This window comes from Hemibagrus wyckioides, linkage group LG03, assembly GCF_019097595.1.
Source record: "Hemibagrus wyckioides isolate EC202008001 linkage group LG03, SWU_Hwy_1.0, whole genome shotgun sequence".
NCBI classification, from domain to species: domain Eukaryota; kingdom Metazoa; phylum Chordata; class Actinopteri; order Siluriformes; family Bagridae; genus Hemibagrus; species Hemibagrus wyckioides.
In genome coordinates this window covers 28,213,966-28,229,932 of record NC_080712.1, presented here as the reverse complement: position 1 = coordinate 28,229,932, position 15,967 = coordinate 28,213,966, and the positions used below count along the sequence as shown (strand labels likewise).

At 40.4% G+C, this 15,967-nt stretch overlaps 1 protein-coding gene across 3 annotated transcripts in view; it reads left to right on the top strand.

The window, feature by feature from the left end:
* The first annotated feature begins 3,774 nt into the window (after nt 1-3,774).
* Nucleotides 3,775-15,967, top strand: part of mcph1 (microcephalin 1) — a 32,908-nt gene continuing 20,715 nt past the window's right edge. For 2 of the 3 annotated variants that reach the window (XM_058381381.1, XM_058381371.1), the window contains exons 1-12: nt 3,775-3,967; nt 5,147-5,207; nt 5,428-5,519; nt 5,606-5,724; nt 7,754-7,841; nt 7,940-8,042; nt 8,446-8,583; nt 8,751-8,837; nt 9,001-9,948; nt 10,336-10,439; nt 15,062-15,099; nt 15,685-15,847. In XM_058381381.1, coding sequence (XP_058237364.1) covers nt 5,171-5,207; nt 5,428-5,519; nt 5,606-5,724; nt 7,754-7,841; nt 7,940-8,042; nt 8,446-8,583; nt 8,751-8,837; nt 9,001-9,948; nt 10,336-10,439; nt 15,062-15,099; nt 15,685-15,847 — 1,917 coding nt within the window. In that variant the 5' untranslated portion in view covers nt 3,775-3,967; nt 5,147-5,170. The remainder of the gene's footprint in view (nt 3,968-5,146; nt 5,208-5,427; nt 5,520-5,605; nt 5,725-7,753; nt 7,842-7,939; nt 8,043-8,445; nt 8,584-8,750; nt 8,838-9,000; nt 9,949-10,335; nt 10,440-15,061; nt 15,100-15,684; nt 15,848-15,967) is intronic. The other variant, XM_058381376.1, reaches the window with a different exon arrangement.

Here is a 15,967-nt window from a genome sequence, read left to right as displayed (position 1 = left end):
CAACAAAGAATCTCATTTTTCAGATTAGCCTATTAGATGTCCTAGCCCTTTGGTTGAGATGTTACCCCTGCCATGTCACGCTGCCGTCCTGAGACACTGACTGTTCGCTCTGACTCTCAATGAAGGTAAGGTTGTCAAAAATACTTGCTGTACTGACAGAGGTGCTCTAAATACAGTGCATTCGAAATACACTTTGTGAGGTTTGGCCAAGTGGATGTTGTGTATTTTTTTTCGTTCCCCTTGTGTCACTACATTTTAATTCAGACTGGTAATAACATTTAGAATACTTCAGTATCCTAACATAAACTGTAATGTAATAACAGACGGTAAATAAGTAGTCAAGAAATATGTACAAAACAAATGAGAACAACTTTAATCGCCACGACGAGTCTTTCTTGCTATTAGGTAAAAAAAAAAACCTTAAAATATATAATGATAAAAAATTTCACTCATATGGAATTATCAATTGTACAAACATTCAAACTCTCCTTCTTGAGACCTAGGCCTTGAATTTCTGACTAACTAACATCTGTGTGACAAAAAGGATGGAAGATATTGTGTCCATCTTATCAGGTTATATCCTGGTTACATTATAATCTTTCTACACATCAGTCATAACAGTATGAGCAGTGAGAGGTGAGGTGAATAACACTGATCTCATCATGACACCTGTTAGTGGGTGGGATATATTAGGCAGCATGTGAACATTTTGTCCTCAAAGTTGATGTAAAAATGGGCAAGCGTAAGGATTTGAGCGAATTTCACAAGGGCCAAATTGTGATGGCTAGACGACTGGATCAGATCGTCTCCAAAACTGCAGCTCTTGTGGGGTATTTAGAATGCACTATGTAAAGGCAGCAAGCTGGCAGAAGCAGGGTCATGCTTTGGGCAGTGTTCTGCTGGGAAACCTTGGGTCCTGCCATCCACTTTGACACGTACCACCTACTTCTGCATTGTTGCAGACCATATGCACACTTACATGGAAACATTCCCTGATGGCTGTGGCCTCTTTCAGCAGGATAATGAGCCATGCCACAAAGCAAACATGGTTCAGGAACGGTATAATGAGCACAACAATGAGTTTGCGGTGTTGACTTGGCCTTCACATTCCCCAGATCTCAATCCAATCAAGCATCTGTGGGATGTGCTGGACAAACAAGTCTGATCCATGTAGGCTCCACCTCACAACTTACAGGACTTAAAGGATCTGCTGCTAACATCTTGGTGCCAGATTCCACAGCACACCCTCAGGGATCTAGTGGAGTCCATGCCTTAGCAGGTCAGGGCTGTTTTGGCTGCAAAAGAAGGATCAACACTATATTAGGCCTGATCAAGGTATTTAACACCTGCAAACATTCAACCTTGAAATATTTTCAAGATTTTACCAACATAGGTAACACTAATATCTACATCAAGACAAGATGGTTAGAATAACACTGACCAATAGACATACACACAATTAAGACAAAAAATTACCCAAAATGATAAACAGCCATGATACAACTGCCTTAATACAGGTTTACTAGTTTTAAAGATTACTCTTCACGTTTGTTGTCGCACATAACATTATTAACTTTAAGGGATGCTATAGTCTCACATGTAGCCTTTGTTTAAACGACTTATGCAGAGTTCACACTGCACGACTTTTCAGTCGCCGAATAGTTTTGCAAAAGCAAAGCAAAGTGGAGCGCATGCACGCGAGTGACGATCGCACAGTGTGAATGACCAAAAACTCGATCCGAGTCAAAGTCGTGCAGTGTGAAATAGTACTGGCCCTGACTGACTCATCTTAGTAGTCCACGGAAGTAGACCTACTGATCAGGAGTCAGACTTGAGTTTCGTTAGCATACTCAGACTGTGTGATTATTTATCCAGTCATATTGTAAAGTAACATTCCATCCAGTAATAATTTAGTTATATAATTTAATTTAATTAACCTCAGTCACAGTTTATGAGTCTATAGTCTACATTTTTCAGACACATACTGAACTCACTGAAGTCAAATGTGTCATAAATGAGCAGTTGTATAGGCCAACACGTGGTTAGCCACCATGATTAGACTTTGTACAGGAAACGAGGGCTATAAAAGAATCAATGACTCGATTCATTTCAGTTAGTGACTCGACGAAACCCGAGTCTTTAAAAAGAATCGTTTTTACCACCACTAGTGTGAAAGGAATTTGGACTAAAAAATACCTTGGCGATGACCTGAGAGAGCGAGATACAATTCTTGAACGCACGATCCTTGTTCCCCGCACTGACTTTTTGTGTGGTACCATTTCCAGTCTCATCCGAGAACTCTGATCTCACGTGTGATCTTGTGTTGTTTCCTTATTATTTCTAACGTGCGTTCGGTTGTGAAATGCAGTTTGCAGACCAGACAGAGATGTCGGCGATTCTTTCTATTGTGAAGACATGCAGTGTGAAACCTCCTGTCACTGATCCATCATGCAGTGTGTAACCTCCTATTAATGCTTCAGGATACCAAGACATTTTGGACAATTTCATGCTCTCAACTTTGTGGGAACAGTTTGGGGATGACCCCTATGACATGACTGCACACCAGTGCACAAAGCAAGGTCCATAAAGACCTTGAGTGAGTTTGGTGTGGAGGAACTTCACAGAGTCCTGACCTCAACCCGATAGAACACCTTTGGGATGAATTAGAGTGGAGACTGAGAGCCAGGACAAAACTGGGGCGTCTGCCTTTACATGCACATGAATTTAATATGGAGTTAACCCGCCCTTTGCAGCTATAACAGCTTCATCTCTTCTGGGAAGGCTTTCCACAAGGTTTAAGAGTGTGTTTATGGAAATTTTTGACCAATCCTCTTGAGGTCAGGCCAGTCAAGTTCCTTCACACCAAACTCACTCATTCATGTCTTTATGAACCTTGCTTTGTGAACTGGTGCACGCAGTCATGTTGGAACAGGAAGGGGACATCCCCAAACTGCTCCCACAAAGCTGACAGCATGAAATTGTCCAAAATGTCTTGGTATGCTGAAGCATTAAGAGTTCCTTTCACTGGAACTAAGAGGCCAAGTCCAACTCCTGAAAAACAACCCCACACCATAACCCCCCCCCCTTTCCACCAAACTTAACACTTGGCACAATGCAGTCAGGTAAGTACCGTTCTCTCGGCAACCACCAAACCCAGACTCGTCCATCAGATCGCCAGACAGAGAAGCGTGATTCCTCATTCCAGAGAACACGTCTCCACTGCTCTAAAGTCCAGTGGTGGCGTGCTTCACACCACTGCACCGGACACATTGCAATGACGTAAGGCTTGGTTGCAGCTACTCGGCCATGAAAACTCATTCCATGAAGTTCTCTATGAGTTTGGGGGTCTGCAAAAGAAAGTTGCTGAATAAGTTCTGCGTACTGTGCGCCTCAGCATGCGCTCTGCGATTTTACGTGGCCAACCACTTCGTCTCTGAGTTGCTGTTGTTCCCAATTGCTTCCGCTTTGTTATAATACCACTAACAGCTGACCGTGGAATATTTAGTAGTGAGGAGAATGGACTTCACAACCTATCAGGGTACCACGCTTGAATGCATTGACCCATTCTTTCACAAATGTTTGCAGAAGCAGTCTGCATGCCTAGGGGCTTGATTTCATCCACCAGTGGCCATGGACGTGAGTGGAACACCTGAATGAAATGATTTGGAGGGGTGTCCCAACACTTTTGGTAAGCTGTTAGTCATTTCCGTAGCACTACCTCCATAAACCCGGTAGGTGGCAGTTATAAGCTTTTATGTCCTCACTGAACCCTTGTGAGGAAGAAGAGCTGCAAACGCAACCGCGAAAATGTGCTATGGATAAAATAAAATGTCGTACTTTAGAGAAGAAGGAGTAACAGTTACATGTCCAGTAGCGGCTAATCATGACAAACGTGTCCCTGAGTAAACCGTGTCCATTAAGATAGTGACAAAGCAGAGCTGTCTCTGCGAACACGGATGTTTTAAAGGTAAGTTGGGATAACTCCTTTAGCCTTCGTGAACATATTCTCTATAACCTTTAATAATCAGTAGAAATCATGCTCTTTGTATTTCCGATTGATTTATTGATCTTTGTCACGTGGTGCACACATGGCGCCTATACTTTAGCATGCAGTGCTAATGTGGTGGGGGAAAAAAAAAAATCTTGGCCAAACTCATGCAGTGGTTTAAAGTAATAAAAAATAATAATACATGACAAAGAATTGATGTTTCAGGAAAGTTATCCGCGACAAATTGCCCTGATTTCAATGGCACAGCTTCCTAACAATGTCTCAAGAATAAGCAAAATTATACACACTGTATATAATATAGGAGATTCAGGACTTCAGCAGCGATGTGAAACAAGTATTAAGTAACATATGGTATGTTGTTAAAAGGAAAATAATCCACTAGAGAAGAGGATTAATGTCCTTTAACAGCACATGTTTCATTTCTCTCATACCACAGCAGCTTGCCAATATGCAAATTTTCATGACTGTCATATGGTGGAAAAAATACACCAATCAGGCATAACATTATGACCACCTTCCTAATGTTGTGTTGGTCCCCGTTTTGCTGCCAAAAAAAGCCCTGACGCATCATGCACTGTGTATTCTGATACCTTTCGATCAGAACCAGCATTAACTTCTTCAGCAACAGTATCTTGTCTGTTGGATCGGATCACACGGGCCAGCCTTCACTCCCCACGTGCATCAATGAGCCTTGACCCTGCCACCGGTTCACCGCTGTTCCTTTCACTTTTGATAGATACTGACCACTGCAGACCGGGAACACCCCACAAGAGCTGCAGTTTTGGAGATGCTCTGATCCAGTCATCTAGCCATCACAATTTGGCCCTTCTTTAAACTCGCTCAAATCCTTACTCTTGCCCATTTTTCATCAACTTTGAGGACAAAATGTTGACTTGCTGTCTAATATATCCCACCCACTAACAGGTGCCATGATGAGGAGATCATCAGTGTTATTCACTTCACCTGTCACTGTTCAGAATGTCCGGTGTATACTGAATGTTATGCTGGAGATTTCTTCCTTAAATATTATTTAAACTTCAAATAAATAATAATTACCCTATGTACAGTGATTTATGTTTTGGCTGTGGAAAATACCGTGTGTGTGTGGTTGATTTTAATGTTTCTTTCTTGTGGCAGGGTTGAGAACTCTCTAATTCAACCATGACATCAAAAGCAGTTCCTGCAGCCATACTCAAAGGTACGTCGTTTTTATAGAACCGACATTTGCTATTTATATAAATATAGTTTTTATAAATATGTTCTATAGCAGCTCATCACACAGATAAGACACAATTTCTTCCATCATTTTATTAGTATTTGAACCATGCAATTTATTAAAAAATAATGCACAGGGGTGAGTTTTTATTTTATGTACATATTTGTATGTTTTCTTTTTTGTGTCCTGTTCTGTCATACAGATGTTGTGGCGTATGTGGACGTGTGGTCTGCAAGTAAAACGGAGAATTACTCCGATCCCTTTATTCAACAGCTTCGGGACATGGGAGCTCAAGTGAGAGAAGTTGCTGCACGTTTCTACACATTTACATATGTGTGCAGTTGTTAACTGATGATGTTTGTCATGTCATGTCATTCCAGGTGTGTAAAACATTCACCAAACAAGTCACTCATGTAGTGTTTAAACATGGTCATCAAGCCACATGGAATAAAGCGAAGAAAATGGGTGTGAAGATCGTGTCTGTCCACTGGGTGGCCAGGTAAGCCTAAAAACTGACACTCTATAGTCTATACTGACTTTCAGCATTATGGGTGCTAGAATTTTAATACACAGTGGCGTAAACCATGACCTTACATTAAATTAAATTATTTATTCAGTCTTAAACAGTTTAATAATATCTAAATGGTAAAAAGTTTGGACATTGAGTGTTCTTTTTTTTTTCCCCCATGTAAAATATATTTTAAAAATTATTTTTAAAAAATACCAAAAAGATATATATTTTTAAATATTATTATAATATTAATAATTCAAATATAATAAGATTTAACCTTTTTTAAGCAGTTATATTGCTGACAATTTAAGAGCAAACCTATGCATCATGATGCATGTCATGTATTGTAGAAATGTCTATAGGAATCATATGATATGATAGATTGTCACTTACCCCTAATTTAGTTTTCATCTTAAATTAATCAGGTAACATGATGGAACAACATAGCTAAAGCTTCCATGATGCTTTACAACTGCTGTTTAATCACAAATCCAACTATGAATCCAAAAGCATAACAAACCTTACCAAATTTCACATAACCTAACAAATATTTAGACCATTATCCAAGAACTGATGTTGAGTAGTGAACTGATGTTTAACCAGTATTAGCGATGAAACCTATCAAATCACCCTGGATATTCCATTCAGCTTAATTGAACCTGAAAGGGTGACGGCGTTAACATATCAGTTTTGTATGCCATCAGAGTTTCTCTGTATTTCCACAAATTGCCTTTAGAATAGTCGTGACTACCAAATCCATGCCACAGCCTTCATTAGCGGACGGATTAATGTTTTCAAAGACCAGGATGTCCTGAGTCATGCAGGTGCAAGCATAATTAAACTCCTTATTGACCTGAATGTAAACTTTTATTTATTTTATTTAAAAATATATATATTTATTTTTTATTTTAAACAGTGATTTATTTATTTTAAAATATTAATCTTTTTTTTTCCTTCTTCTTTTTTTTAATATATATTTATTTATTTATTTACCAGACATTTAATACCCGAACGTTACAAAAGAATCTAGTTGTTGTTTCAGTCATGCTCCTGCGGAGATCTGATTACTAGTGTGATGCTAATACTTACCCCCAATCCTCACTTACATAATTTACATCAGTAATTCATCCTCTCTATTACAGTATGTAGAGTAATCTAATAAACAAATGTTAAACATGCTAAACCTCTAACTAAAAAATTTGCCCCCCATGGTATTACTGTAGAGCATTTCTGAGATGTTTAATGGATAGCTCATGTATAATGCATAGCTGCTTCACTGCATGTTAGCACTTCCCGCTGTTTTGGGTGTGTTGTCTAGTTACACAACTAAAGACACATCACTGTAATAAGAAAACTGTGCCTGATCTGCTGCACTGACTGGCAACTGTAGATGTGAAAATATTTCTGATTATAGCTTAGACATTTTTTTATAATGTATATGGCTTGGTATCAAATTGACGAATACAAAAGGGGCGGTGGTAGCTCAAGTGGTTAAGGCTCTGGGTAGTTGTCTGGAAGATCAGGGTGGAAGCACCAGCACTGCCAAGCTGCCACTGTTGGGCCCTTGAGAAGTGCCCCCAACCCACCCTGCTCCAGGGGCGACCCTGCACTCTGACCCCAACCCCCAAAGATGGGATATGCGAGGAAAGAATTTCACTTTGCAGTAATGTATATGTGACAAAGACAACTTAACAAAGATTGAAGTGCTGAATGCCTGAATGTTCAGTATATCCTAAATATTTTCTGATTATTTATGCCTTAAGATTGGAAGTCAGCAAATTCTTCCTACGTCTGAATCCTACAATTATTAGAATAGAAATCATATAAGGTTCGTAGTAATCTGACTCTATGCACCCGAACCCACACACCCACCCACACTGTATTAAGATGTAATACTTTTAAAAATAATAAGGCAGCTGTTCAGCGTCAGAGTGAATTTAAATTCAATGACAGACATATTGACAATCAGACATTCATGCCATTAAAAGGCCAATGTGTTTACATCTATTCTGTGCAGGTGCAAAGACAACAGCGAACACGCAGATGAAGACCTTTACCCTGCTCTCAATGAGGAATCGCAGCTTAATCGCGTGAAAAAGAGAACAGTAAGCTCATTCTCCTGGCATATTTCTGTTTACAGCAGACATATGAAGTGCTTTGTAAACAAGGAATTTTGTTCTCTTTCTTTTCCCCCTTTTCTTAGCATCGGTGCATGCAACCCAGGGACATTCCTCTAAGCACCCCTAAGCGCTTAAAAAGGAAGCTGGACAAAATGATGGAAGAACTAGTCCGCTCCTCTCCCAAGGGTAAGAAACGAAATGTTTTTTTTCTTTTTCTTTCCTCCTGTCTGCGAACCTATAAACCTAGGTAAAATGCATTTTAAAGCACTACACACTTTAATAATGCAGCACACTAAAAAACACAGCAAAACTCCAGTGAAAACAGCAGAGCTGATGGAACGATTGATAGTTGCTCAGACATGTTGAGCTCTCTGATATTAACTGACCCTAAAGTGCAAGCTCTGCTCCCTTTCCTCTAATCTTACATTTGACCAGTGCTCTCTAGGTGTGCAAGCAGCAGGAGCTGGAAATTTGCCCAAACACTTTTTTACGGTTCTTTGTCAGTCAAACGATTTGACTAGACATTATTCCTTTTCAGAGTTCTGCCTCAGTAGGGCTTGTAAATGACATGTCATGCCTGCTTGTACAGTTACAGATACAGACACGTCTCCGTTCATTATTGATGAGGAGAACGGGATAGTGTACAGTCCCTCTTCCAGAAGGGCTGACACCATGGCACAGCGACTGAGAGAAATGAGAGCACAGCGTGAGAATCTCTCTCCTACTGGTATGTCTGCTGGGTTTTTTTTTTATGTTTGTTTTTTTTCCTCCTTTCAGATGCCTTCAGAAGTGTTTTATACTATGCCAGGAACATTTGATTTAAAATTCCCTCCATCATGTTTAGAGTTTTTGGGAGTAGAGAATTTTCATGCAGCTTTTTTTCTGTTTTATCAGCTTCTCAAATGCAGGGTTCGCCATCAGATGACTCTGTAAGGCCATCTCTGGGGGGGACACCCACAGATTTAAACATACTGCTACTGGGTGAGGCCATAGATCTCTGTTTCTGTACTGTGTGCAGGATATTCAGTTAAAAGTTAAGATCAATATACAGTTATGACACGATGAACAGGAGGAATCACACAAACCTTACATCTTATTATTTATATCTTTTTCTTTTCAATTTTGATTTCATGATTTTATACAGAAGAAGAAGAAGAGGCTTTAGATTGTTTGTCACACACCAGCATCAGCTCCAGCAGTGAGAAAGGAGCGAAAGAATGCAAGAAAAAAATGTCGACTAAGAAGACGTCTAATAGATGTGTTGAGAAATCACCTCCTGACTTAGACGTGGGTGCGAGGTTCAGCTCTTCAGGTGTTGAAGAACCAGTTAAAGATCCACCACCGCAAAATAAAAGGCAAAGCAAATCCTGTTCTGGAGCGCCAAAACAGGCTTCTTTAGATTGCTTTGTGAATCGAGTATCGTCAAAAAAATCAGCTTCACCTCTTTTGTCTGAGCCTAAAGCTGGAGCAAAAGAAAAACCTAGACAGTCATTAGGCAATAGAAAAAAATCCAGCATCAGTTCTTCATTGAGCAGTATGGAAACCGGAGTAAGCCCAATTCCACAAAGCACAAAAGAAATAAAGACCCACAGTGACTCCGGTGATTGTGATAGAACGCATTTGTCGAAATTTGCTTCACTACTTTGTTCACCGAAAAGCAAAGACGTGAAGATTCAGAAGGCGCGGCATAAAAAAAAGCACGTGGACGTGTCTGGTTCTGGTGGCAGTTTTGATGCCCGTAACGACAACGCAGACGACAGCGTGTTCGAGGACTACTTCACTTCAGCTAACGATGCCCCGAAGCGGAAGGTCCCGGTAGCGCACTCGGTTTCAGAAGCAGAGCGTTTGCCTTCCTTTGACTTGGAGCCTCTGAACAAAACTAGGCGCAAGAGCCATTCACAAGAACACAGCAGCAGAAACAGAAAATCGAAAACCTTACATGAGAGCGGTATCATGGAGGCAGAGGAAGAGTCACTGGCTGCTGGTATGGGGGCGGTTCCTAAGGAGTCCAAATTTGAGAAGCCCGAGCAAGAGCCTGCTGCAAAGAAACAGAGGAGGAGAACCGAACAGAACTCGGTTACTCTTTCAGAAAGTAAGGATGAACGAAAGCTTTCCAAACATCCTTGAACTTAGAGTAAGACTCCTTGTTTATGAATGTAAGACAAGAATGTAGTCTCTTCTATGCAAACATAACTCATGAGCAAATCCCTTATTGAGCAGTTTGTATTCCTTGCTGTTTGAGGGTTTCTTTCTGAATGTGAAGCACACTTATTAGCGCTTGTGTACATTGCTTAGCTTAATTACTAGTTCCTAATAAAACATTTACTTAATCTTGTGTGTATTTTGTATCACTGTGTTAGCTTAAGGCAATGCTTCTTGAAAGCACTCGACTGCACAGATGCACCTGTGGTGTGCTGCACTAGTCTAAAGAGTGTTTTTTTTTTTTTGTTGTTGTTGTTTTGCGTATTTTCATCTGTAGGCACACACAGTAAAAGCACTTCAGATGGGCTCACTGACAGATGTACTGAATTGTGTAGCGACATGAACACAAAAAGGATTGTGAGAATGGATAAGTACATGAAGGTAAAGTAATTTGAGATCCCACCTTTTTTTCCAAACAAAACAATTGTAATGTAGTGTAGTTCCCCCTTTTATTCATTCATCTTTTCCTTCATGCATGCGCAGGATTGTTCACAAATTGTTTGACATGCCTTATCTATGCTATGGACAACTATGCAAGGGTAGTTTATCTGAAACACTCAGGGAGGGAGGTCACACTTTGGCAGAGCTCCATGTGTTTGTGAATGTAATCATGTGAAATGAGAGATTGTGAACGGGTGCTTTCTTACCTCCTGTTTCCTGACCAACACCCAAAAGTTGTATAAAGATATTTATTTATGTACGTTTTCAACTAAAGCGTCATGCGGAATACGGGTTCTCCGTGTGTGTGACTCGACTTTGCCCTTCCGTCTCTGTGGAGCATTGCAGCATGGTTCAGAAATGGAGCGTAATAATTGGCTTTAAAGAAGTCGTTGTTCTTTTGTTGCTTTCTTCACTTCCTGTGTGTGTTGTCTTTGCTCCTGCGACGTTGCACCTGGTGGATTCTCTTCTTTTGCGCTCCCTCAGCCTTGACGAAACTCTCTCTTGTTTGCTGAGTGGCACAAGGGGCTTTCATCTCTCTGCGATCTTTATTTGATGTTACTTATGTGACCTGTGTCCGAGAGCACATTCAGTCATGTCATAAGCAGGTGAGGCGCTCGGTTGTTCCATTGTGCGGAGGTTTTGAGACGTGGCCGATTGGCGTCACCTCCAGAAGACTAGCGTTAAATGGAGTACGCTAGCAGGTATTTTGTCAGCTTATATCAGCGGAGATCAAAGCGAAGGACTGGGTGACCTCACGCTGGAGCCCGATGTTGGGTGTGATAAGTGAGGCAAGGGTTGAAATCCGTTCTTCTAGGAAGGAAACCGATCTTTTGGGACGGTCGAGCTTGGAAAAAGGTTTATTAAAGATGACGCACAAGGGCTTGTTCATTTGTACCAAATCTTGCAGGGTGGGTCATGAGGAAGGTTGTTAAAGGTTGGGAAGTGCCTTTACTTTCATCCTTTTTTTATTTTTTAGAAAATCTGATATGCTAGGATTAAATTTGAAAGAAAAATAACCACAGTCCCCTGATGAACCATGCAACATCTTGTATTTACAATTTACTGATATCTTGACTAATGCCATTGAAGTAGCACTGGAGAATTTCCAAAAGTTCCTTATGACTAAGATTAATAGCAAAGCTCCTCAGTCTTCATCATTCTAGACTGATTTCCCACACTCACCTCCATATTGTGGGATAGTTTGTGTGGATTTATAGCATATAATTCTAATCAAGTCCATTTTATATCCTCTATTTTTTTTAGCACTACAAACTGTAGAAAGGTTAAAGGGGTGAATACTTATGCAAAGTCACTTACCACAAATTTCAATCCCCTAAGCTGATTTGTGATGGCTGTTGTTAAAGGTACTTTATAAATAAATAAAACAAAATTGAATTGTTGAGCTGTTTGGTCATGTCAGTTTTCGAAACAGCTTTTTTTAGAAGTAATATGAGACTATTTGCTGTTTCACATACATACTATATTACCAAAAGTTTTGGGACACCCCTCCAATTCATTGAATTCAGGGGTTGGGCTTGGTCCCTTAGTTCCAGTGAAAGGAACTCCTAATGCTTCAGCATACCAAGACATTTTGGACAATTTCATGCTCCCAACTTTGTGGGAACAGTTTGGGGATGAACCCCTTCCTGTTCCAACATGACTGCACACTAGTGCACAAAGCAAGGTCCATAAAGACATGGATGAGTGAGTTTGGTGTGGAGGAACTTGACTGGCCTGGACAGAATCCTGACCTCAACCTGATAGAACACCTTTGGGATGAATTAGAGTGGAGACTGTGAGCCAGACCTTCTCGTCCAACATCAGTGCCTGACCTCACAAATGTGCTTCTAGAGGAATGGTCAAAAAAATTCCCATAAACACATTCTAAACCTTGTGGAAAGCTTTCCCAGAAGAGTTGAAGCTGTTAGAGGGTGGGCAGACGTCCCAAAACTTTTGGCAATATAGTGTATAAGTATTACTATAACGGCAGTGGCACGATAAAGCAGTGATGATGTAACGGTGCTGCCTTGAGAACAAGCGTCCAGATCGAATGGTTTCTAGCCTCCTTATTTAACTCAGTTTCAGCACAACACACCTTTTTATTTTGGTAAAGAGTCTTGTGGTTAGAGCTTTCGACTGTTCTCTGAAGGCTACAGTTCAGGTGCATGTTATCAGCCTCATCCTGACAGTGATCTCATGGCTGACTCATAAGACTGGTGGAGGAAGTGACCCACAGCAGGAACAAGTGCAATACGACTTACAGTGTCAAAACAATGCGTGTAAAATTAAATCACAGACCCAAAAGCCCAAGCATGAAATCATGATCTGTTGCACTAAGGGGAAATATTGAAAGGAGTCAAAAAGTGTTTTATATAGCATGTGGCTGTTCCCTAAGTACACATGCAGTTTGAGCGCCCTTTCACTTTGAATAGAGGCCTCAATCATATCAGAGTGCATGAACTGGCCACCATGCTCGCTGTGTCATACCCGAAAGTATTTCCTTCATTTGTGCTTGGGGCGTATTGGAAACACGCTTGTAAAGGAGTTCACACCAACACTTGGGTTCATGCTCTTTTGCATTGTAATGCTGGTGCAAGATGCATCTCCTGTAAAAAAAAAAAAAAAAAAAAAAAGCACGTCAAGAAATATGCTAATCGAACATCCTAAAAGCGATTCTTTACTTTTTCCATACACATGTATTCCAACATGTTTTTGTTTCCGATTGTTTTTTTTTAGGCTATCATGACACGTCTAGGTTCGACTCCAGCGCCTGTTTTCAGCAGAGCGATGTAAAGGAAACGTGTAAAGTCTTAATGAACGATGACTGAAGTCCACCGCTTTTCTTCCTGGCTTAAGAAAGTGCGTTTTGGCTGTTTGTGTAGATAGTGTGTGCGCAAACAGGAAAAGACTTGACAGAGCATGATAAATTTCATCTTAATTATTTATTTTAACAACACGTCCCTGACAGTAAACGGTACGCTTGTTCTAATACGGTTTCTGGAGTAACAACAGATTCGATTGTGTGGCAGAATATCTCTATAATCAAAGGTCAATAATAAAAGGGTTTTTTATTTAACAAAAACTGTATAGTTGTTGATTTGGTGATTATTGTTTATTACAGTTTATTGAAAGAGTCCTGGGTGTCAGCACTTCATTATATTTTCTGCCATGGGAGACTTATGATTTCTAGTTTCTTGGTAACAACAACCTTTTGTTTCTTAGTTTTAAGACTGCAGGGGGAACAAAGAGGCTGGTAAAGGATTGACTGTTATCTATAAAACACAAGAGATAACAGGAACTAACTTGTCTCAAGACCATTCTACAACGTGGAAGAAAACTTTTAAACACCTTCATTTATTTATTTGTTTGTTTTAATTGTTCCTTACTCGTACCGTAAATCCATACCAAATAGTATTGTGTCGTTGTCAAGCACCGGTGGCGATAGTGGAAAAGATTTATGATTGTAGGTAATGGCGATCTTTGAACAACAATTCTTGCATAGCTTGTTGAAGCATTCTTGTTAGACTCAGCATTCATTGAGGGGAGGGGAGGGGAGGGGAGGTGTGGGGGGGGTATTTCAGTGTGAAGAGAACATCCTCTTGCTGAATGCTGGTGATCATATAGGCACTGACCCCCGAAGTGAAAGGAGTGCTTAGTCACATCAATAAAAGTAGAACAATATACCAACATTCAAATAACACGCAGTGTTTTTGTAAGAGAAGGCTTTCTAGGTCAAATGATGACTGAAGAATGGGCCAAAAACAACAATTAAAAAAAAAAAAGGCTTAGTGTTTCAAGATAGAGTTATAGCTGATGGCACTGACTTGAGTAAAGAGCTTAGAGCTTGTTTAATGCAGAATATTTGGCTGATATTTGTTTCACATATCCACAGGTTTGAACCTGGCCCACGAATGAATGTGTGACACTAAAAGAGTTTGTTATATAATGTAGCAGAATTCCTGATGCCTTAATTAAATGGCAGTCATGATTGCTAAAGTAATGTTGTGCATGCGGTTTCTTCAGCTTCGAGCACGTACACGACTTGGCCGTCTACGCACCTGGCTGCATAGTTGTCAATAACCATATCTATAAACATGTTATGTATTATGGAAATGTTTTGGCTTCTCTGTGTGCTGATGGAGCCGAACCCCCAACTTCCTGTGGTGGGAGCAGAGAGGAAGCTGTGTGTGTGTGTTTGTGTGTGTGTGTGTATGCCTCTCGCTCATGTGCTCGCACCGAGGACCTGCCATCATGGGGCCAGAGTACAGGGGGGCGGATGAAGCCGAGGGACACGCTGCCGTCCCTTAAACAACACGTTAACTGCTTTTTCCCCTTCTTCATGGCCTTGGACTTGTGTTTCCTCTCTGCTCACCAAATACGCAGATACATCCGGCATGTGTTTCTCATGCGAGTGTGTGATCTGCTGTGTTGTTTACCGTGCTGCCTACCAGTACATCCCTAATCAGAAAGCGAGCTCGTTATTATATTAGCCATGTGGAGAGTGATTGTTTGTTGTCGTTTACATAACCCTAATTCTTTTTTTGTTTTGTTTTCCTTTTCAGAAGAATAGAACGTTAGTAATGACTAGCATGCCAACTGAGTAAGTATGTTCAGCTAGCAATTAATACAATTAATAATCACTGCATGTGTGGATTAATTTTCTATAACAGCAGTTGTGACCATAGATGCATCTATTCAAATGATAAATGATAGGTTTATATTAATTAGCTGTTTGTAGTATGTTTCTATAGTAACAGCTCATGCATAAGGATAATCTAAGGTATAAGTAATAAATTGTCTGTAGCTGAAAAGACATCTCTAAAGACAAAGAGGGCATGTACGCTCTTTAATAAATGAGGCTTATCTAAATCCCACTTTCAAAATAGTAGCACACAAAATCCGTCTCTATATTAATGACTAAAAAAAAAAAAAATGGAGGAGGTTGTGAGTATGTCTCACAACCTTGTTTGTTAACCAGCTGACCCTCAAGCTTGGGAACTAACCTTCCCAACATTACAATCTAGCGATAAATGGATAAAAAGCATGCCATGTCATTGATGAAATAAACATCACAGTCGTTGGTGTGAAATGAAATGCTTTAGGACATGCTGTTATAGGAAGATACTCCAGCTTCTTTTTGTCTAGTTGTATTCCTTTACCACACTAACACCGAGTGTCTTGTTAGAAAACAGCAGACGGTCATACAGGTGGTCAACTCTCTGGGTGGCTTCACTGTGGTTGACACTGTGTGTGAAAGCACGACGCACGTGGTGTCAGGGAGTCCGCGACGCACCCTCAATATCCTACTGGGCATCGCACGAGGATGCTGGATTCTCTCCTTTGAATGGGTGTGTGCTGCATGTCTGTACTTTATACTTTATACCATGAGAGCTGTTATATACACCGATCAGGCATAATATTATGATCACCTGCCTAATATTGTGTTGGTCTATCTTTTGCTGCTGTGT